Genomic DNA, 25,409 nt, shown 5'->3' on the forward strand with positions numbered 1-25,409 from the left:
AATAATAATATTTTGCTCTATTATAAATAGATTTCGATAATAATTTCATAATCATTCAATCATTTTCTTAAGGTTATTCAAATTTTTTTTAACCTTGAAAACTTTAAGCTTGGAATTTTAATAATGACAAAGTAGTCCAGATTTATCTTTGTATGTATACTTAGTTCTCAGATCGTGAACTATAGTTGAAAAGATAAAAAATATTGAACACCAGTGATTCATGGCTCATTAAGCCTATTGAAATCAAAACAAACGTGACAGTAAATTGAGCTGTGAATTTTACCATACATTTTATACAAGATAAACAACTTCAAGGGAAGTTTGTTCGTTTAATATTTATCACGTTTAAATGTTAAAAAATCTTTCAACTCATCAATAACAATTATTGATGTTTATTCTGTACCTCAATTAGATTAATATTCTATTTCTGTATATGACGGCTTAGATACAATTAATCACGAATATAAGTGCCTTAAAATAAAAGATACTTCATGCAACAGCAACCAAGCACGTGTCGAAAATTATGCTCAATTAAATATTAAGTCGCGAGCGACGGAATGTGTGTTGTTAAAATAAATTACATCCAAACCGTAACAAATACTGCGGTAATAAATAAAAAAACTAATTATGACATAATTAAAGTACCCGTCCTAATAAAGATGAATCTAGTACAGTTTATAATATCAATAAGAGCTTAGCAATACAGTACACAACATTTTACTTTACGAATTTGTTAAAATTTCCACTATAGATCTTACCTTAAGAAGGTCTTTTCGGGAAACACAAAACGGGAAAACCCATTTTATCGAGTTACAACTTTATAACCGGGCGCCCTAACAACTACGAGGGCGGGAAGTGAATTTGATAAGCAAATATATCGCTAGATAACTTTGTTACGAGCATTGAATATTATTCTGTTGTAATATTAATGTATCGCTTTATATCATTGTAATGTAATTGTTTTTTTTTAATTATTGTATGATTACAATAAAAAAGGACGAAATTCACGATAAAACTAAATTAATATTAACCGAAGTTGTATTATTGTTATATAAAATATCATATTCTTCAAATATCATCATTATTAGCTTTTAAAATTTTCATAAACGAAAAAAGGCGAAATATATGTATGTGTGTTAATACCAGGCAACACTAAATTGAAGTGAACAACTTAGTGTCAAAATAGCTTCGCCTAAGTATTCAGCGCTTGCCATCTCAAATGAACATTAAAATTCAGCTCACGATCGCCACACCAGAGACAAACTCGAGCGTTCCATTACATTTTCAAATATTTGACCTTCGCCATGACAAAGTTTGTGAGTTGACAGAAAATATTAAGTAGAAAAGTTTTTCAATTTTTAGGATTGTACTAGAATATTAATCCCAATTGCAAATTTTGCAATCTTAAAATTATTGTTGTAATACATCATGACTAATCAAAATTTTGTTTGTTTTGTTTTAAATATAAGTATAAGAAAGTTAAGTATTATTCTCAGTTGTTTAACATAACTCGATCAATATAAAAACAAATAATGAATTATACACATCTCTATACATTATTAGTATTTAAAAAATATAGACTTTTCTTAACGTAATGATATATTTTAATATTTATTCTGTTGTAAGTAATGTTTGTAAGTAATAAAGTTGTTTTGTCAAAATGAAATCATTAATGTATACAATTCTTGCAAGTGAATAACCTGTCAAAAGCGGGTCTTATCTCTTGACAGCTGGGCAAAGACAAAATAGACTCTTAAAATAATGAATATGGTAGGGAGTTCAACTCCCGTCCCAGACAGGGCAACGTACAATGAACTATAAACTTTTTATAGTCTATTAGAACTTTCACATAATCGTTTTGAAATTAAACTTTTTAAATTTAAACGTAATCTCCATTATTATAACAATAATTATAAATAAATTCAGTCTCCTTTGATGTCTTCGTCAAATAACTTAATTTAAATTGTTGTATAATTTACATAAAAAATTCAAGCAATTTAAAAATAAAGCTGATATTTCAGTATTTTCTAACAATAAAAATTCGATTTTTGACTTGTTATATTTTAAAAAAGTGACTATTCAACATAATATTCTTAATTCAAAAATATTACTGGTTTTAATTTGAGAACACTTCTCATATACCTTTGTGAATATGAAATGAGTATAAGCTGGTAAAAATTTAGCTTATTTTATATTTTACCCACTCTTGTCTACGTTTCCGTTTAAATATTAACTACATACATAGATTTTTTTTGCTTCTGGAATATTCTGTTTGTACGCTTTGATTTAAGCTAATACTAGTCACATCGCGCATGCTTTAGAGTTGAATAGGTGCGTAGTATTGCCAACATTTCGTTAAAAAATATTGAAATACGACAAAATATTTTGTACTAAACTTTTATAATAAATTGACAATCGCATTGATTTTATATTTAATTTTAAGCAAGACAAAATTTAAAGCAGGCGAAACTGTGACGCACTACTATCTCAAATAATATGATATACTACTCACTACTTACTGAAAAATGACCGAAGTGATACGCGCTACTTCTTCTGGTTTAATTTGTATTATTATTGGTTCAATTTTTTGTTCAGTAAGACATTAATATAGATTATTTTTTACAAGTACACATTAACTCGTATGAATAACAGAAGAAAATATTACACTGAATTATTTAAACAAATGTTAATAATTGTGGTGGTAATTTCGTTTAACCACAAAATGGAAAGTGTCAATATAAAGCACCGCTGTTGGATTAATCATGAATGTAATGTTCGATATTTATATAATATATTTAAAGTCGAATATGGTCAATGGTTGTAATACGTGAATCTTAATTGAAGATTACGCGTTCCCTGGGAAAACCCCGTAGACCGTTGTTTTTTTTTATATAATACTTAATCTGTATTTATCACATCCAATAGTGAAACGTTTAGAGGTCATTTAGTCATTTATTTTGGGACGTGGGCGACGTTTTTCATGATCTTTGTAAATCCATTAGGTTAATTCATAAGGTTCATTTATAAAGTCTGATGATGTCATAATACAATCATTTTTAGTTATTTTTCAACGTATACAGGAATTTCAAGGTTTTACAAACGACTGTTTTATAACAGCTAGAAAATTGTCACATCAATTGGCTCATTGCTCGTCTTTTCATTTTGATTATCTATAAAATAAATCTCCATAATATTCTATCATGAAATGTTATTTTTTCGTCTCACAAATATGCAAATAGAATATTTAGCGAATAAATGTTCCATTGTTTTATGAGCTCGCGTAGTTACCGTTTTTCCACCTAAGAGACGTATAAAATTTTACGCTTTTTGAGCATAGATACATTGAACAGAAATTGTTGGTAGAAGTAGCTTGTATTGATATGGAAACTTTAATAATGATAAACACAACTACTTATTCATATAACATACTTATTTACATGAGAATTATTTACGTCAATTTCTTAATTATATATATATGACGACCTTCGTGGTCGAGTAGTGTGTACACCGGTTCTCATGGGTACGTCACTCCGAGGTCCCGGGTTCGATTCCCGGCCGAGTCGATGTAGAAAAAGTTCATTAGTTTTCTATATTGTCTTAGGGCTGGGTGTATATGGTACAAGTGCCTTAGCTACTTACATTGAGATCAGAGTAATGTATGTGATGTTGTCGAATATATTTATTTATTTAAATTTATTATTTATTTATTTAAATATATACATATAAAAAATAGCTATTGCACAAAACATGACTGCATGGACCCGTTGAATCGCAAATCCTCTGAGCGAAAAATTAACCAACCCTTCCGACATATGTAATATAATATCAATAATATATTATACCATTTCTGTTTTCCTGTTCTAAGGACCAAACAAAAGCTTCATTCTCATTCGCTGCAAATGTATAATGCCCGAATGAGTTAAAATTTTCGGAAACAAAATAAAATATTGTCGACACCGCTACAAAACAGCATCACTAGTCTGTAAAAACTTACTTCGTATCTCACCCGTGAAACGTTGTAACCGCATTGGCGATGTAAGGAATAGTTAATATTTCTTGCAGCGCCATTGTCTATGGGCGGTGGTGACAACTTACCATCAGGTGGCCCAAATGCCCGTCCGCCAACATATGCAATAAAAAAAAAAAAACATTGTATATTATGTTACAGCCATGACATGACATTTCACAATCTACATTCCGTCCCTTCGTTATAACAGTAGAAGTTTACAAATGAAACAATTGTTTCAACGTAAATATAATTACCTACGATCACATACTAAATGTATTTTGTACATCGATAATGAAACAAATACGTAACATATCCATGAAAGCTATATTGAAATTTTTTAATCAACGCTCACAAAGAATTCCTCAGAGTATTTCCCGACTGAATAGTTCATACGGATCGGTGCGCTTGAGAATTGGTGAATGAATTTACAGATACAATTGAAAATATTGTTTCAAATATTCGAATATTCATTTGCAATTCACGACTCTGAAGTCGTCATTTTTAGGGCAGTGTGTTCGAAATAATATACACAGGATTTTCGTATAATATACTAAGTATTTGTCACCCGTTTTAGGCGTTAGTCGTCAGGTGCTAGGTATAAAAAATAGCCTGCGTCCTTAAGAAAGACTTCATAACAAATTTCATCAAATTCGGTTCAGTGTCGAGTTACTTTCGCATTTATAATATACCGAATATAGATTTAGCTAGAATATATAGAATAATAATATAGAATAATTTCAATATAAATATTATGTAATAATTTACTTGGTAGTGGCTTTGGGCAAGCCAGTCTATCACCCACACATCAGATATTCTACTGCGAAACAGCAGCAGGTAATCAGTATTGTTATGTTCCGAAGGTTGAGCGAGCCAGTGCAACTACAGGCACAAGGGACAAAACATCTTAGTTCCCAAGGTTGGTAGCACATTGGCGATGTAAAGATTTTTTTCTACATTTACTAAAGAAGCAAGACATGTAGTTACAAGAATATATACATAATTAAAAACGTAGAGATATATTAGTTGATTTTCATACAGGATATATACATATAAATAAATAAATAAATATTGGACAACATCACATACATTACTCTGATACCAATGTAAGTAGCTAAAGCACTTGTATTATGGAAAATCAGAAGTAATGACGGTACCACAAACACCCTGACCCAAGACAACATAGAAAACTAATGAATTTTTTCTACATCGACTCGGCCGGGAATCGAACCCGGGACCTCGGAGTGGCGTACCCATGAAAACCGGTGTACACACTACTCGACCACGGAGGTCGTCGAAACTGTATACAGTTGCTCTGTATAATTATATAACCAAACCACTTTCTTGTCGGATGTCCTCGGTATAAACTTCATTCCGAACGGGTGGTTCCTTTACGATTAATTAAATCTTGTTAATCACACAAATTCTCTTGAAAGTGTCTTAGTATAAAATTTATTTCGACTTCACAAAACACTAATTACCGACTTTCACTTTGGATGTCAAAACTGAGTTTCCTGAATAAATTAACAATTTTTGGTCTTTGTTTAGTTGAACATAAACAAAACAAACATTTGATTTAAAGCCTTTAGACTCATTTATATATACATATTGTTTACAATTTTGAATTTCTCCTTACCTACTACTCTTCGTCTTATAAACTGGAAGGGCTTTGAAAGGGCCCTAGATAGGTAAAACCCACATCAATTATTCTACCATCAATATTTGAAGGACAAGTAACCCTTCGTGGAGGTTGTATTGTTGATTTTCGTGCATATAAGAAACGATAAGTTAATAGTTTAATTGTATTTACTTTAAATAATTATGGATTTTAATTTGAGAAAAATAGTAATACGTGTAACCCACTCATCAGATATTCTACTGCCACACAACGATACTTAGTACTGTTGTGTTCTGGTTTGAAATATGAGTGAGTCATCAGGGGACATAGACCATAAGCCTAAGTTGGTGGCGCATTGGTCTTGAAAAGAATGATTAATTTTATGAGTTAAGTCTACGGGTGCCGGTGACCATTTACCATCAGGTAGCCCATTTGCTCACCCACATACCGATAACATAAAAAAAATATGCACGAAACGAGAACTTAGGTTTTATTTCATTTAATTTTTCTTAACTAAATTTTCAGCCCACGCTCATTCAGCCAATGCCAATGTTAATAAAAACAGTACTTACAAATAATATAAAATGTAATTTTGGATATTGTTATAGGAATGTATGATTAAGTTTTCAAATTTAATTTTTTTTAGCATCAGAATCGTGATCCATTTTAATATAATTCATAATCATGATATATTTAAAACGCTATATATATTTACATATATTTATCTATAAACAACATCACCCTAAAGCACGTAGGTGCTCTTTAATCGATCAACTTTTAAAAACAAACAAAAAAAAATCCCTCATGGCGCCGTACAGTCGCCACGCGTGACCTGAAGGGTCGATTAATTGAACTATTCGAGGCTAATGTGAACCTTAAAACAAAACGCGGAAGCGCTCGAATTGAATGACGTAACAATGGGCACATAGATCAATAATATCATGAAGAGGAGGTGACAATTGAGTTTGCCTTGATTGCAGAACGAAGCTTAGCATCATCAATACAAATATATGCATAAGCGTACGTACAGCAAAGGTACTTTTTTATTCATTCGACTCACCGTTTTCCTTTTAGTTCTACTACTTGATAAAGGTAACCTTTAACATAATCCAATTGAAACATTAAGCATTGTCTATATCCGTGTTAGCGGGCGCGTTCGCGTCAGTGCGCTCGTGCTTTTGTTCGTGTGTGCGTTTAAATAGAAATCGTGGTAGTTTACTATTTCACATAAGGGTTAACATTCAGATTTAACTTTTGACACTAAGAATAAGGAACAATTTGGATTAAAAATTACATATTTTCAAGAAAAATGTCTGGGTAAAAAAAATAAGCACGGAGAGTTTATTTAGTAATAACATTATTCAATTTGTATCAACAAAATACTTATTACAAATGTACACTACAGGAAAATTTTTATTCTTAAATTCATGACAGTAATGATTTAGTGTAATAAAGATATAGATAGATAAATAGGGAGTGTGATAAAATGGTTGTATAAACGCGTACAACCTGCAAGTTTGCAGTGAATTGGCAATGTTCCGAATATGTATTTCCGTAGTAGGTTAAAGAGCAAAAGTTACATCTGAGTGTAAATTTTGCTATATAAAGGTTATAGTTGTTAAGCCAAAACGACAAATGAGAAAACTCCACAGATAACGATCATGTAACGTCAGTAGAGTGTTATGCGACAGTGACTATGATAATTATAACAATTAAATGATACAAGCAACAAAATAGAATATAACTTCGAATGAGAAACGATGAGTTTTTATAGAATAACATTACTGAAAAATGTTGTTTGTAACTTTTGTAAGTATATCTTTATAGACTTGTAATGTTGTTATATCAATAGTTAAGTCAACCTAATAGAAACAAAAAAGACGCGAATTTTACACGAGATGAAATTGAAATCATTTAACGTCAAAAAACGTTTCAATCAAAGATTACATATTTAAAACGTCGCATTCGAATTTCAAATCGCTCAAAAATAGTGAATAAATATATTCATTCTAATTATTTCGAAATCGTTTCCACGCGTGTCGAACTCTACACATAAAACCATGTCAAAGTAACTACGTACATATAAATGATAGAGCATCGGCAATTACTGAAATGCAGTGACACAGACAATCGTATCTTAAACATCGTCCATTACTATCGCCATTAAAGCTTTTACGTTCTACGTTTTCGTATCGATCGTTATAATTGACGAAAAGAAATAAATTATTTACTCGAATGTTGATATCGATTTTCAAGGTAATGTATTTGTTATGTTACGTTAGCTAAGTTGACGACAAATGGAGCGGACATAGCTTTTAGGAACGGAAAGGAAAATCCCCTGGGAGAGGAGCAGCTCAGGAACGCACGATTGAGGAGAACTTCTACCTTCCATGGAGGGAATCTATGTATATAAAAGCGAAATACCGCACACTGATTAATCATTAAATCTCAGAAACTGTAACACCTACAAACATGTAATTTTGCTGGTACCTTATAGGGTGTAGACATCCTTTAAGAACGGATTTTACGGAACTCCACCCCTAAAGGGGTAAAACGCGGATTAGGAGTTTGTATTTTATAAATTTCGCGCGGGTAAAGGTACATGTTCCGCTTTAGTTTAGTTTCTTATAAATACAAGTGGAATACAATCACTCACGTCGTGCCTTAATCATCCTTAGAGACAGCCGCCCATAATTCCAACAAAGGCGTTACGCGCATCACGCGGGATGTAATTACTTAAACAGCCGATCACCGGCCGGCCAACTTAGATAGCGCGTATCGCTCTATTCACATTTTCTATATCACAGTGTCTTACATGTAATAATTTATAATCAAGAAAATTTACTATAACCAAACCAAGTATTACTGTTTGGCGGTAGAATATGAGTGGGTACCTACCGAGACGGGCTTGTACAAAGAAATACCACAGATTTCACGGCTATATGTGATATATATTTTTTATTAATTTGTTTAAATAAAGTACGGTTATTCTGGATCAGAGCATTATGTGATAAAAGATAAAACATCATGATGTTAAGTGTATATTCATTTACTCGCGGGACTATTTTATTTACCAGTATATTACAATAAACTCGCACACGCCATTATGTAAAGCTACCCGCAGAATAACTGTATTCCACCGGTAAACAGTTAAGTAATTTGGCAATTTAAAAGTCGAATAAAGAATTTAAAAATAATTATAATGTAAACATTATCTAAAGAACTTAAGCCATTTCTATTCTCTGTTCGATCACTTTAGAATATACAGTGAGCCATATATTTAACATATTAAATATTCTTTGTGATGTCGGACCATAAGCCGGAGGGTGAAGAACTTGGATATATCACAGAACCTTACAAATTAGCTTTCGACTGGAGGGAGGAAGGGAGGGAAGTTTAACATCGTGAAATGATCACGCACACATTTGTAATTTAATACATAAGTACACTTACGTGAATTGACGGCAATTTAAACAGCCATTATGACTACCACGTGTCACAACGAACTACTGTTTAATAGGAAAGACGGACTATATTTTATTTTATTTTTTTGTTGTAAAACAAGTCAGAGTAGCAAATGGGCCACCTGATGGTAAGTCGTCATTACTACCCATCACTACCCATAGATAATACTCCACCAACCTTGGAAACTAAGATGTTATGCAAATTGTGCCTGTAGGTACACTAGCTCACTCAACCTGCAAACCGGAACACTATATTACTAAATATTTCTGTTTGGCGGCAGAACATATGATGAACAAACTAGACTACGAAGTAAATTAATTGTTAAAAACTAACAACTATTTCGGAAAAGCAGACCTTGCAAATTGAACTTAATAAACTTAGCGGTAATTATTACATTTCTTGTTTTCTTTCGTTTATTTTCAAACTGTGTTCTCTATTTATTTAAAAAAAAAGTAAATTAGGAAGTATAATTTTATATGAAATAAATATCTTTGTTTTGACCAGACCGACGGATCTGATATAACATCATCGGATATTATTAATCGTGATGCGATTCGTAATAAATACTATCAGATATGAGTCGATACAACAAAATTGATTTGGAGATTATGACATTTTTTTATCTTGTATCAAACGCACCAAATAAATGAGTCCATATCCAAATATGTTATATATTTATTGAGTCATAAATATATTTCACTGGTATATCAATATTACACATAACTTTTACCGTCACTCAGTAATTATTTACATTTTGAACAATTGTATTATTTGTCACAAAACGCCCAAATGGGCCACCTGGTAAGTTACCACACACACATACATCTATTTAACCTGTATCCGTCCGTATGAGTCCGTATGAGTCCGTGCGAGTGAGAAATCCTTCGTGTGTGACTGTGAAACATCAAACTGTATACACACTCACACACGACGTGATTCCACACAAAGAAACAACACACAACTTAATTTAAAAAAAAGATTTGATTGAGAAAATATTGGTAACGATGGCCATTATTTTTTTATACTGGCAAGACTTCAACCTTCTATTTTTTTTAACTATATATTAACTTATTTTTATATACATATAGCTTCCCGGCTTCACACGCGTAGAATAAGGGTATACAGTTCCCAGTCACCACAATTTTTTCCGACAAGATTTTTTCATGACATCTTCAACAAACATTTTCATACAAAACCTTAAATAATTATACACTAAAATGTTCCACATGAATCACAACATTCGTGAAAACCGTACAAAAATACGTTCATTAATTTTAGAGCATATCACGTATAGACAGACGAAGTCACTTTGTTTTATAACATGTAGTAATATTTATTGGGCAGTGTAAGAACTAAGCTGTTTTAGCATTGGCTCATTCACTCATCCAACCGGAACACAGCAGTCCATTTAATTACTGTTTAACGATAAATAATAATTAGTAACAACACAAACGAACCCAACCCTACCAAGTAAACTCGAACAAATCAAATCAATTTTGCTGATTACATAAAGCCCAGATTACACGACAGATCCAAATGAACACAACCTACATTACCCGACTACGGAGGATACACGATTTCAGATTTCTAGATGCCTATCATTACATACGATTACATGGATCATAAACTACCTATTATACTTTGTTGGTTGTTAGAAACGTCCTGTTAATATATAAAACTAAGGAAACGATTAATACCTCACAAATCAATCAAGCAATATAACCAACAATTTAATAACTACGTTCAACAAATCCGCGTTCCACGATTCACTCACCCACGAGAATTATCGACAAAAAAGCGAAGCCTCAGTTTGTCTACGAAACTAGGTCGCAATTACCGGTGTAAACGGGCACAATGCAGCCAGGACACGGCAGTTGAAAGGAAACCTCGGGCTTAGATTCAAAGACTGCTCCATATTCCAGGTCCATTCATCAGCTCATAATGGTCAGTTATTTTGCATCTTAAAGGAATGGAGTTTAATGAATGTTTCGCATGTGAATTTTTAAACGAACTTGTGCCTTTGGACACACATAGCCCTATCTATATTTTAACCCTCCTCTAATTACCCTTTACCAAATAAAAAACAACAGCTATTTCTAAATTAATATAGACAGGCGATGCAAAAATCCAGCCAAGTAGGAGTCGGACTAGCACACGAAGGGCTCCGTACTATTATCTATAGAAAAGGCAAAAAATCATGTCTTTTGTTTCTTCTTTTCCCACTTAAATATTTATTTTATTGTTTTTAGTATTTGTTGTGATAACGTCAACAGAATACATCATCTGTAAAAAATTCAAGTGTCTAACAATCATAGTTCATAAGATACAGCCTGGTAACAGACGGACAGACTGACGAACGGAAGAGTCTTAGTAATCAGTTTTCGTTTTACCTTTTTGGCACGGAACCCTAAAAAAATATTTAAACAAATATTATATTGGTCCTCAGTCTGTGTATTTGATTTTTCAAAAGGTGTTTATATTTCTAGTTTTTCTTGTGAGTATCGTCATATCTCGCAATACTGTGTGTGCATAGCACATAGTATACTTCGTTGCTATAAATCATAATTACCTATAATAATAAAAATACATTTATTTAAATTATTGTTCACCATATTTATTTAATTATAAATTATTTTAATAAAAAACCAATTTTGATGTTTCGCATCTAACGGGCGTCCCATGACGAAAACATTTTTCTAATTAACCTCTGACTTGTTTAATTAACTTTTAAAGTTTCATTGTGTAATAATTTCATTTGCGATATCAAATCATCGATTTCAGACATTGCAAAATTTGCTTCTATCGCTTTTTATATTATTCATGTTTTTTATTGCGAAGAATTATTAATATCGTAGAACTGCGCAGCTGTTACCAGTTGGCAGTCATTGTTTTCAACCCTATCGCAGTGTACAAGTCGTGACGTCACAATATTACAATCTGACCCGGAGGGTTTACGCTTAATATAGTCCTCTAAATATAGGTCCCTGGTAGAGAATGACGTAACGAATAATCTCACTGCAATTTACTATGGTTATAGTTCACTGCAAATTAATGTGATGGCAATACATAGTTATAAGTTTAAGATTACTTTGATCCGACTGACGTTGACTTAGCTTGTCAGCACTCTGATTGATATACTTCTTTTACTGAGCATTTAGAATTCTAAATATTGATTGTGTAACAAATATAAGACATACATTAAATTATTTGTGTGGATGGACGATCTCAGATATAAATATTTTAAAATATATAATTCAACCATTTATATTTAATGTTAGATCCATAACCTGTCTGAGGTTATGGATCTAACATTAATTATAATACTTGTTTAAATTTATTCTATTTCGTTTTAAAAACCAGCAGTACTTACATAGAAAATACACTGAACACAAAAGTCCTAAAACCAATACAAATTAAGTTGCCATAAATATATCCCCTAATATTTTCTTAAGTAGTTATAACAAAGCGTTAATATTATAATAGGTATAATGAACAGTAATGAATGATTCTTTATTCAAATATCCTAAAATGGTGCAATGATATGACGACAGATATTATATCTAACTGATAAAAACAAAATTCGAATCAAACGTCAGTATCACTTCACTGTTTACATCACTTACTGAAAATAATTATTGTAAGCTTTGTAATCGTATAATTACGATGAGCCGACGTGATCTAACTGTGCTCTGTAAAACCCGACTTCCTATCTCAATCGTGGAACGTCATGAGCCGACTTAAGGTGATATGCAATTTTTGTATATAATTTAGAAATCGGTGTATAATATAACGGCTTCTTTACAATATATTTATGATAATATAATGTTTATACAGAATAATATACAAAAATATTCCATAAAAGCTGATCTATATTCTATTAATACAAGAAATAAGAGTAAACTTTGACCCCTACTTTCCGTTTGCATACGGTACAGAGAACGTTTTTGGGCAATGGTATACGCATATATAAGATACCGGAAAATATAATAAAATTTACCAATTAAAAAGTGTATTAAGACTAAATTAATAAATAAATCTTATTATTAATTAAATGAATACTTTTTAGAAAAAAACGCCTGGATTTAGACTCGAGTTCCATCATGTGTAAAACAGCATTGTAAATCTATTTATTTGAAAAGAGCAACTATGTGAATTTCTTGCTGTTTCTTCTCGCTTCAGGCTGTTTTCCGAAACCGTGGTAGTATTTAAATATTGACGATTCGAAAACGCTTCATTATAAAGTTTACTCGAATGAAATACATTTGATTGGATTTGATTTATATGTGTATCCTTAAAAATATTATTATTATTACAGTCCATGTCGCTTATTACTTTCTGTCATTTTACGATCGTTCTCTGCGGTGTGTTTCGAGTTCGTTCCTGTCGAATAGCTTTACTGACCACACGTCGATTTTAGCCCGGACTGTGATTTCGGGTTCTGAAATTGTATTTAAAATTGGTTTCGTTCCCGACGAGATGGAAAAATATTTTGGAAAAACCCGAGCATGAGTATGAGCAAAATTTAACCGTGAATATTCCAATATTATACGTTCCACCTAGCAGTAGTTAGGAGTTCCATTACATGGGGTTATCAAACCTTTATGCATAAATAGGAATATTAGCAATTAAAAAAAAAATAATTGTTCAGATTCTTTTTTTGAAATAATTGATTTATATATATGGCATACTGAAACAGTTTGATGGAGAAGTCAATTTTAAGAAGAGTGCAGTTATCACAACAGTGGGACATTCACCGATTATTACTTTACTATTTTTTTTATGTAAACGACAACGAAAACAAAATAAACTTCGATATGAAATACCAATATTATCATATCCAACTTTAGACAATATTCCATTCCCAAGCGTTTTGCGGTAGTTTGGAATTTCAGCAGTTTTCAATGACCGTTATTAACTAGATTTAAACAAGCTCATAGAACAATACTATATAGAATATACATCGACCAGCTTAACCGCTTGTTATTTATCTTTAACCTAATTAAAATGCCATTTAATTAAGTCGAAGAAAGCGCTTTTGGTCGAATTATTTCTGTATTAAATCGTGGACAAAATAACGGTGATAAAAATGGCAGCGTTATTTAAATTCTTAATTATAGCTCTTTATAACAGAAGAAAAATAATACATTTAAAACCTTTACCTACAGGCTACTAAAGGCTACTTTTTACGTATAAACATTCACCTTTGAACTAAACACTTGGGGCGGAAGATACAGAAAGTTAAAATGTTTTTGTTACCTTTTATTAAGAGAAAAGCCGAAGAGTATGGCGTTATAAACTGGGTCATACGTCATGCATGGTAAGTAGTGGTGATTATACTGGATCGCTCGCCCTTCAAAACGGAAACATTGTACATCAACAGGAAGCAGAGACACCGGTGTTACAATGTAGTGCGTGGGTAGTGTCCCCAGACATGCGAGGCGTACCTTTTATTGATGGCAATAAAGGACCAAGTGTAACCACTACTTTTATTATATATTTTCATTTTAAAATATTCAAATTTCGAACGTGATTCTGTAACTCCAGAGACACATCAACGAAACAAAAAAAAAACAGTAAAGCTTTGTTATTAAAATAGTTCGTTGTTTTGTTATTTATTTTATCAGATTTTTAACTCATTCACTTTTCTCTTTCGTTTACAATCATTATTGAAAATGTAGGGTCTACAATATTAAGCAGACATGACATTAACGACCCCAGGGTAGACGCCCTCGCAACCTTCAGGTCGATAACATTTAATTTGTCTACTTGGTAACACTAATAAAATATTTATTCAACCAATGGACTATTGTACTTGGAACTGCTAAAATATATCCAATTAATTCGAAACTAAATGATGAGTTTACTATAGTTCCAATTTCAATCTCCTTGCTCAATCATAGCGTTAATAAAGTTCCTGACTGATATAGTCACGGCGGTTTCTTTATAACAGTGCACCAGTGTGAACAAACAGCATTCTGACACTACCTGAAATTGAGCGCATGACGGACGATTTTACTTGCTTTCCGATACGAAAGAGTGCAAACACTCAATGAATCTTGCTCCGAACTGGTATTGAAACCCAGGACCTCAAGCCGGAAGCCAACGAGGCAATACAGACATTTAGTCAAAATTTCGTCGGAATTTTAATATTTTTAATCACACATGTTTAAACTAATTATCATATAATATTACAGATATATATTAAAAAAATATACCTGAATTAATAGGAGACTTTTTTTTATATGTTATACTGAAAAAAACTATAAAACAAATTCACATAAAAAATATACCAAACGATGCAGCACGTATCGGAGAAATATTAAGTAATTAATACGTGGCAAACAAGGTTTGCATAAGGTTGTAAAAAAAATCTATGCCTACCGTTATGGCTATAAAATTATTAACCAAGAAGTTTTTATATGTATTTTAAATAAATATATTTGGATAATAAATGTGCAAGTCACTACAGGAGTACCTACCAAACATAAAATATTTCCTAGGATATAAAATATTATGCACGTTCGCTATTTGGGTTACACTAACGCGGACGTCCTAATCTAATTGAAGCTACATACCTGCTGATTACTCTATTAAAGTTACTTTTGTGAATAAAAATTCCGAGAGTATTTCCCAGCGAGACTACCAGATACTTAATATAAGAGTTTACACGTTGCTGTTAAAAACAATATTTATGAATAATCGCTCGCTTAATTGATCTCTTCGTTTAAGATCTGACAAATTAATGCCAATAGAAATCACATTAAACAAAAATATACAATATATATAGTAAGTATACAATTACTTAAAAGTAAGTTTTTAATGTAAATTAGGAGACACGTCCACCGAGAGATTTTAAAAGAACGACGTAATTCTATACTAATATTATAAATGTGAAAGTAACTCTTGTTTGTTTGTCTGTTGCTCTTTCACAGCCAAAGCACTGAACCGAATTTGATTAAATTTGTTATGAAGCAAGCTTGAACGCCAAGGACGGACGTAGGCAACTATTTACGCCGATCAACCCCTAAAACGTGACCAAAGCCGCGAGCGAAAACTAATAATTAATAAATTTACCGTAAAAACATATTAAGTCAATACAACAAAGCATACATTCTATTTTGCACGTGAGTCTGTAGTCGAATAGTTTTTCATAGAAATGCTACAATTCCAACCAAATAAAGCTGTCCTGCGTCTGATAACACTTCAGACGTGTCAGTATGCTGTCCCGTCGGATCATGATAGTAAGGAAATAGAGTGCACCTGTGTGTGTGCACACACTTACACACCCATAATACCTGTGACTTAGATAAAACTTAAGATGTGAATTCTGAAATTTGGTCAAAATGCCTTTAAATATCATCTTTGATTGGACATACTATACGCGTAGACAATAAGACAAAATGGAATATGACAAAGAAAAATTAGCGTTAGAAAACCGTACTTTTACGAGACTTACCATAATATTACAGAAATTACATTCGATCGGATTTGAATTAATTGTGCGAACACGGCGTGGAGTCCTATTTGACTCCGATAATTTGCACGTATGTAGCAAATAGTGCAAGTATTTATTTTTTTATGATAACGGTAGGCGGACTAACAAATGGGGCACCTGATGGTAAGTGGTCACCACCGCCCATAGATAATGGCGTTGTAAGAAATATTAACCATTCCTTGTATCACCAATGCGCCACCAACCTTGGGAACTAAGATGTTACGTCCCTTTGTGCCTGTAGTTACACTGGCTCACTCACCCTTCAATCCGGAACACAACGATACTGAGTACTGCTGTTCGGCGGCAGAATATCTGATGAGTGGGTGGTACCGGGCTTGCACAAAGCGCTACCACCAAGTAACATTTTAACATATTTGAGACATTTGCGGGCTCGATTCATATGTATTTATAATATATGTGTTTATAATAATTGCGTAAATTTAAATATTTAAATAAAAGCGATATTGCCAACCAATCACGGTAACGCCACGCAAATACAATAAGAAGTGTAGCTTTTGTAAAAATATACACACAAAGGGATTCAAAATCGAAAATAATAATACTGTTAAAGAATAATATACTATTTAAATAATTATTATATGGCAAGTTTTATGTAGAAGTTTGAGTAATCCAGGGCACATGAATGTATTCACTGGTGTCAGTATATTAAAATTCACGTAGGGACAATGTTTTACGTAGCGTTTTATGTCGAAAGTGTTTTGATCTTTAAAGGTCAACGTCCTTGTATGGAGTGCTTATTATTCTATACAATCAACACCGAATCTAACAACGAAATTGTTACAAACATTTAAATTCGATTAAAAAGGTTTATTTCAAAAATCTAAATTCAAAAAATACATTGGCCGTTGTAAAACTTTGTCTTAGAATCAAAATATTTAATGTTTATAAGTCCGTACGGGGCCAAAGAATACGACGTCCTCGTGACCAACTCGGCCACAGCACCCATACTCAACTACCCAGGAACAAATGTATATATATATATATTTAGAAACCAGAAACAGAAATTAGCCTAACGCTAACTTAATAAAGAAATACGACCGAAGTGTACGCGACGGAGGCCCGGATCTAAGTGGGCGCCCGGCGGTCTACCTGCTCTTTTTATAATTATAAGCAGTTGTGAGGGTAGTCGTGTCATCGTTGGGATGATTGCTGATAATATAATCATCAATGGAACTTCAACTCAATTCGATATTAGACGGACGGTCCCGAGAATCAGAAAAGAAATAAACAATTATATATGCCATATAATCTTTTAGCAAAGTTTCTATTTAATGTGTGTTCTAACAGTACATTCATCGCCATCATAAGCCACATAGTAACCTACATGCTATAAATTCCCTTGTAGATCATCGTAGATTGTAAAAAAGAAGCTATAAAATGTCATGGTAGTTTTGTGGCGATAAATAAACTGAACCAACCATTAAAACACGCCACTTCCCTTTATAGCGCGAATCGATGAGAGCATCCTCTTGTCTGACATTCCATTCACACATACGACACGACATTAAGTGTATTGTACCATAAATTAAAAAAAAAAACAAATTCGAAAAAAGAACTTGAGTCGATCAGATGTTTGATAAATGAAAGTTATTACGCTATTTCCGTTTTTTTTTTAATCATTATGTAACTAAGCAAAGATCAGACTTGATTTCTTATTTATTAATAAGTTCTTATATCATTTATTTGTTAATAATATCTAAAATATATGAAGCATTTTTATTTATCATACGTATTCAAATTCTTTCTTTATATTCCAATGAAATAATTATCAAGATTATTATGACATCTATATCCACTTTTATATTAAAAATTTAAAAGATGTAAGTTTATAATATTTTCAAAGTACATTAATGTTCACCGTGCTTTTTGTTGTATTAAAATCAACTTGTTAGTACATATTTACATATGAATGGGCCAAATCTAACAAACGAATTCCACGCAACCGGTAAAACTGATTACACGCTTGATATCGGTGACAACACGATCGTGTAATTCATTGATGAGACTGTTAAGATAAAATTTAAGTTGATTTTTGCATATAATATTAATTGACGTCTTACTACGTCTGAAAACGTTCCGTGTCAAACAACGAAACTGCGCCCTGGTTGCTCGCAGTAGGTCACTTAAGCTTAGAAGTGAACGTCCCGTGTCTTCACTCTGTAAATGTTTGAGCGAGGTCCCCGAGAGACGGGGTCCATTAAAGTTTAACAAATACGCCACTTTCTCGTATTACGAAACTAGCAGTTTTACTCGTGTCTGTCTGCTAATTTACTCCGGATACGTATGTTAAGTTAAACAAACTTTTTACATTGAATCTTAATAATAATAAAATAACAGCCAGAGAATGTTCAACAGCTGGGCTTTTCCTACTCGCTAAGATAAGGCTACAGAATGCTGCTCCAGAGCTGCTCGATGGATTCACATGTGGCAGAATTTCATCACTCATCAACAGTATTCCTCCTTTCAGCATGAAATAAATTCAACGAAAGTTAGATAAATTGTATGTATGACTTATCGTGTGCATGAAACAGGCGAGTATGAACCAAATTTCAATTAAATTTAAAGCTAGCTAGAACAGTCTAGAATAAGAAGTGCTTATTAGCATAAGTTATCTCAACTAAAATGCAATAAATTATTTTTAACTCTTCTTAAACTCTTCTCGTTAGCGTTTAGTAACTACCATATAAGGACACCGCTCCCGAGATCCTGGTTTCATTTCACGAGCCGTGCTAATAAAATATCAAAGGATATTTCTGCTAAGTAACTTGGTAACAACTAAAGTTTGATTGTTGGCGGTATTACTCGTTCGTCTCAAAGTCACCATTCCAACAATTTTTTTCTATGGCTTCGGCTAACGGAAGGTCAAATGGGCTATCTGGTGGTAAGTGGTCACCACTGCCGAGAAATGGTGACAATGTCCACCATTCCTTACATAAATAATGCGCCACCAACCCCAGGAACTGAAATATTGTATCCCCTGTGCCAGTAGTTTCACTAGATCACTCAATACAATAATACACGGTATTACTACGGCAGAATATATGGTGAGTAGGTGATAACGCCCCACCAGACAGACTCGCATAAAGCCCTATAACCAAGTTAATAGGAACATAGAGTGCAATTTTAGTTTGAGCACAAACTTATCCTTTGTGTAGTTAGCTAGTCAAAAAATAACTAGTAGGGCATGTTGATCATATACTTTCTAATTACAATATATAAACACGCTAACGTTCCCTTGTTCCAGCCAGTATCATATTTCAAAATGGCTACCAGGATCGCATAACTATCAGGATATGTCCAAACTATTAATCACATTACACAGCTGGCTATAATCGACACTGGCTGCTCCCAAACTTGGCACATAATCGGATCTAAGACAAATCAAGATCATATATTCTGTAGCATATATCAGGATGTATTGGCACGCCAAGGAATCCAAACCGCATAATATTAGTTAGGATTTTATGTTAATTATTTAAAACCTTATAACTAGACGGTATACACCTAGAGGCTAGTTTGATACTGACCGTTTGAGCCGTACGTACTTCAAACCCAATTTTAATTATTTGAAAAGTAGATATTGCTTGTAGACATTGCTTTTCTTTTTTATGTATGGTAGAAGAAAGAGAGAAAGATAGTCTATTACCAAATAGAAATTTCGATACTGTTTATAGAATACAGGCACTGTATTCATTTATACCATAATTTTGACCAATGTTACTTGTAAAGAAAGAACAAAAGTTTATGTAGGACACGGCACAAATAAAAAAGGTATAAAACAAAATAATAAACCAAGTATATACTCCTTAATCTACAACAAAAAAGAAAAAAAATGCAAATTTAGTGCATATCTTTCCTTTTTATGAAACTCTTAACTTTGATCTCTCTTAATCATTTTCCTATCACAATTTTGTATTAATATCAGCAATCTGTTATCTCTAAAAACTGCAAACTTATCACATTAGTGAGAAAGATAAGTAACATTTACGACTGTATAATGATATTACAGATTAAAAAAGAACTTAGTGAATATCCTAACCTCAAGAGGAGCAAAAATTATGACAATGAATTGGCGCGATGTCATTGGTCTTGGATCTTGGAATCTTTAATATAAAAATTGCGAAATTTTTATCATAACTTTGGAAATAAAATTAATGTGGATATAATTATTTTAGTGGAACAGTGTTATATTATAATTCCAGCTATATTAATCAAGAACTGTTTGTAGTGTACAATACAGCTGTGCTATTAGCAAATCGCGTGGCATACTTAAATCAAAGGTTTGTTTAATTTTATTCCCTTTTCGATTGGAATAGCTTATAAAACTTAATCAAAGATGTATGCCTATTTTAGAGGTTGATTAATAATTTCGAGAAGAGTCGAAATAGCCCAATGGCTGGAACATGAAAAGCTGATCGGCATGTTGCTGGTTCGAATCCGCATTTGTGGGTTTAGATCCTGTTAGATGTGTTTACAATTTATAAATATAACCTACTCGGGAGTGAAGGGAAACAGCATGCGGAAATCAGACTGTGGATGAATATTTGACATATGGACATCCAATTCGCACTGAAGCACCGTGATGGAAGTAGCTTACCTTCTTCTTAAACGGAGAGCCTCAGCCCAACAGTGGGACACTTGCAGTCTGTTATTAACACTGTAGCAATGTCATATAATAAGTTCCGTATATTTTCGTTAAGAGAGACCAAGAACCATCGCCCACCAGTATTACTTTACTTTACTAAAGTAACATCCTAGACATTATTATGTACTATTGCGTAAGTAAATATCAGTTACGTAAGCTCTTTTTGTCATTACGAACTATTTATATATTCTGTAATTTAATTGATCACTGACCTGCATCTCCGGCGCGCCGCCCTCGTCCCTGATGAGTAAAAGGTAACTGTGGCCATCGATTATCACCTCTTTCTTAAAACGCCCGCCTAAATATATAAAAAAAAAATATATTATTCATTTTCAACATGACTATCTCCTACTTCGCACGGATGAAAGTTATTAATTATGAAAATTATATGATGTACATACATCTAGTTTAACATATTGCACTCAGGCGTAATGTAGATTTCTAATAGAGAAACAATCTTTAGAATTGGATCATTACTTCGTAGATTACGTATGTAAGTATGTAAGGGACATACAAACAAACAAATACTTACCTCGTTATGAGATGAATTAATAACGTAGGTATTATTTCATTCTTAATACTTCGTATCAATAATAGATAGTATTTTAATAAATGTTTCGGCATGTTTAATTCTTGTTATTAATGAATGTTTTCTAAATTAGCTTTGGATATACATATAAACTGTATAATGTATTTCAATTACAAAATAAATAGGATATTTACTTCAGCGAAATTCACGATTTTTATTCGTTAAAAATCCATTTCTATTAATTTCTTTTTTTCGAAACGTTATCACTTATCAGATTATACTACTCTCAAGGGTAGCTTACGAAGTTCAGCGAACTGCTGTTTTTCATTAAATTAAAAACCGGTATTGCCATCTATGATCACCGCACGACATTGCACGATAAAGCCGTAACTCAATAGCAGATGGCGCTAGAATCGAAAGCAATCTACTTACAGCCTTGCTCCGCTAGATGGCGTTATTTTGTTAGTTATCAATGTTATCACTAGATGGCGTTGTATGATTGTTGTAACATGAAACATTTTTAAGATAGATTGTGGTTTATACCTTCAGGGCTTTCTTCTTGCATGTACGCCCCCGTTAGATATCTGTGGACCAAGGCTGATTTGCCACTGTCCGGGGAGCCTAGGACTCCTACACGCAACTCGGTAACTCCGCGTGACGCCGTCCATTCTTGACTGTTTACGAATGAATCTGAAATGAAAAATATAAACTGATATTTTATGCATAATGACAAAGGCACTTTTTACTTTCTAGCAAAAGTATCTAAAATACATCTTTATTTATTATTTTGTTGTACGTGTAAATTACTGACCTACTACATTTGTATTTATTTACTTAAAGAAAATCGGAATGATCTGTTCATTAGATAAACAACCAGATTTAATCCTCAGTTATCCGCACTAGTGTATAACACGTCATATTTATATAATTCATTTGTTTAATACCGTATAAAACAGGTTTCATGCCAAACATTTACGGAGCATCATTAAAAAAAAACTTGTCCGTAACACCGCTTATCCGATCATTACACACGTAACGATATAATTAAAGAATTGTAATTACACGAAAGAAATAACGGGTTACTTGGCAGTTATTATAATCTACTACTAACAACAGTAGAAAAAATATTAAAACAATTTTACTAACTACTTCTTAACTTGCTTGGAATTTCGTAAAATGGCACAAGTTTCTCAATAGGCATTCAAAATATAGAATTAAATTATTTTAGATTAATTAGGGAATGACTTTAATCTCGTAAAATAAGAACTTTCATTAATAAAAATGAAACAAAGGAGAAATAAATATTTTGTCATATCTTTAATTCGGTAAATATAAAATATTGCGTAATTTTCGCAGGCGCAATCATACGTGAAACGTCAATCAAAACGATATGTTTTCTAGCGAGACGGACGAACGATACCGAAGTTTAATTGGCGATTGTTAGAAATCCTCCAAGAAAATAGAGAAATCACACACTCTCACGCGCACACATATAAAGACTCACACAAAAAAATGATGATTAAACCAAACAAGTGAAGTTTTATCATAATTGTACGAAGGTTTTGTACGAATTAGATTAGCAACACCCTACCCTAATATAAATTTCATATCAAATTAAAATATCAACAGAAAATGGCTTCTCCAAAGTAAATGATAATGGAACGCTCGGGTATTGCAGGTTGTCAAAAAAAGTACTAAAAATTTAGTACAGATGGCGCCACAGGGGTGAGGACTACAAGAAAACTCAAATTATTGCTAATCCATAATATACAGTTGAGCCGAGATAGCCCAGTGGTTAGAACGCGTTCATCTTAACCGGTGATTTCGGGTTCAAGCCCAGGCAAACACCACTGAATTTTCATGTGCGTAGGTAATTTGTGTCTGATTTCAATGAAATTCTGCCACACGTGTATTCCACCAACCCGCATTGGAGCAGCGTGGTGGAATATGCTCCAAATCTTCTCCTCGAAGGGATAGGAGGTCTTAGCCCAGCAGTGGTAAATTTACAGGCTGTTAATTTACGATAATAAAAATATACATAGTTTATATGAAGCAGATAGAAAACAACTAACCCGTTTTAATGGCTACCTTATAATGGTAAACATCCTGAGATTAAATATTACCTACTGTTTTGTTTCCTCGAGAAGTTCTTAACCGCAGTCTGGAGATCGGAAGTCGCGGAGTTACACTTCCTTGTCACACACATGACGCTATCGACAGTCCTGCGGCTGAGATATCCGATCACGTCAGATCGACGTCTCATGGGATTATGGGAAGTGAAGATACGAGTACATTAAATCTCTAGTCTCGTATACTCTATACATCTGGATTAATTCGCTGTAAGGGCGTAGACCCAACTCATACATAGCCTTCTGACGTACAGTCAGATTATTTAATACTAGCGAACCGTCCCGGCTTCGCACGGGTTTAATTTATTAATAAAGAAAATTATATGATATAAATATAATTTATAGCATATAGAATTCAGGAATGATGCAGCTTTCTATCAGAGAAAAATATATTGAAATTGGATCAGTAGTTACGTGGATTATCGTCTACATACAAACAAACGAATTTTACTTCTGTATTATATTCGTAGAGACTAATCAAAGATATTAAGATAATAGACAATTATTAATATGATATAATATATATAACAACAGAGTGCACCTGTGTTTGAACATGTGTGTGCATTATACACACACGTATCCGTTGAGAATGTTCACAGAAACCGTAATCTACCAGAGGACATTATTAACATAACCGTCTGATGTGGATCAAGTATCGTTATAGAAGTTTTCTTATCCTATTTAACATCTAATGAGGTTAATGCGTTTGACACTTCCATGTGTCAACATGAAAACCTTAATAATACACGTTGATAAAAAGCGTGTTCTTATTCAAGGAATATCAAATAGGATACACAGTTGGATGGATCCACTTTATTTTACAAAATTTAAATATTTTTTTTGTCACAATAAGAGTAAACGCCACCGTCACAAAACATTTCATTTCAGTCAAATATTCTAAGATATAATTACAAACTACAATAACAGTAATTAACTTTAGAACTGCGTATATATTCCATCTTTAAATATACTAAACATTTAAAAAAGCCTAAAATAATCTTCATGTTCCATTAACTTTCCTAAGCAAAATTAATACAAACAACATTAAAAACATAGAATAATAAACTAAAGATGAAAAACATAAAGATATACAAACATACATACTCATTACAAATAAATAAATATATATATATATATATATATATAAGTAGCAGACGGATAATTAAATCCGGGGCCCAACTAGTTGAGGTTCAGGGTGACAGGTTGAGAAACTGAAAATATTCTAGCCGAATCTAGACTGTGAGCGATATGCTATGGAACCCTAACCTTAGATGGTAAGCGAAACTATTATATTATTATATTAAGCGACCAAAGAGCGGTCAGATCAAAATATATATAATTAGTTAATCGGATATTGATCAGCGTTTCAGAAACTCGTGATAAATAAGATATTCAATTAATTTATATTGCCGGTAATACATATCATACTGGGGACAGATTCTACTAACTTATAACGGTCCCCGATTCCATGCCTCACATAATTTAACCTCAGCTTAATCAT

The 25,409-nt window shown here is 32.7% G+C and overlaps 1 protein-coding gene across 2 annotated transcripts in view; it reads right to left on the bottom strand.

The window, feature by feature from the left end:
- LOC113395714 (centaurin-gamma-1A) overlaps nt 1-25,409 on the bottom strand; it is a 231,151-nt gene that overhangs the window by 11,737 nt on the left and 194,005 nt on the right. For both annotated transcript variants that reach the window (XM_064215283.1, XM_064215284.1), the window contains exons 2-3: nt 22,323-22,469; nt 21,463-21,548 (exon numbers count right to left, since the gene is read on the bottom strand). In XM_064215283.1, the coding sequence (XP_064071353.1) occupies nt 21,463-21,548; nt 22,323-22,469 (233 nt within the window). The remainder of the gene's footprint in view (nt 1-21,462; nt 21,549-22,322; nt 22,470-25,409) is intronic.

Source organism: Vanessa tameamea, chromosome 7 (assembly GCF_037043105.1).
Source record: "Vanessa tameamea isolate UH-Manoa-2023 chromosome 7, ilVanTame1 primary haplotype, whole genome shotgun sequence".
NCBI classification, from domain to species: domain Eukaryota; kingdom Metazoa; phylum Arthropoda; class Insecta; order Lepidoptera; family Nymphalidae; genus Vanessa; species Vanessa tameamea.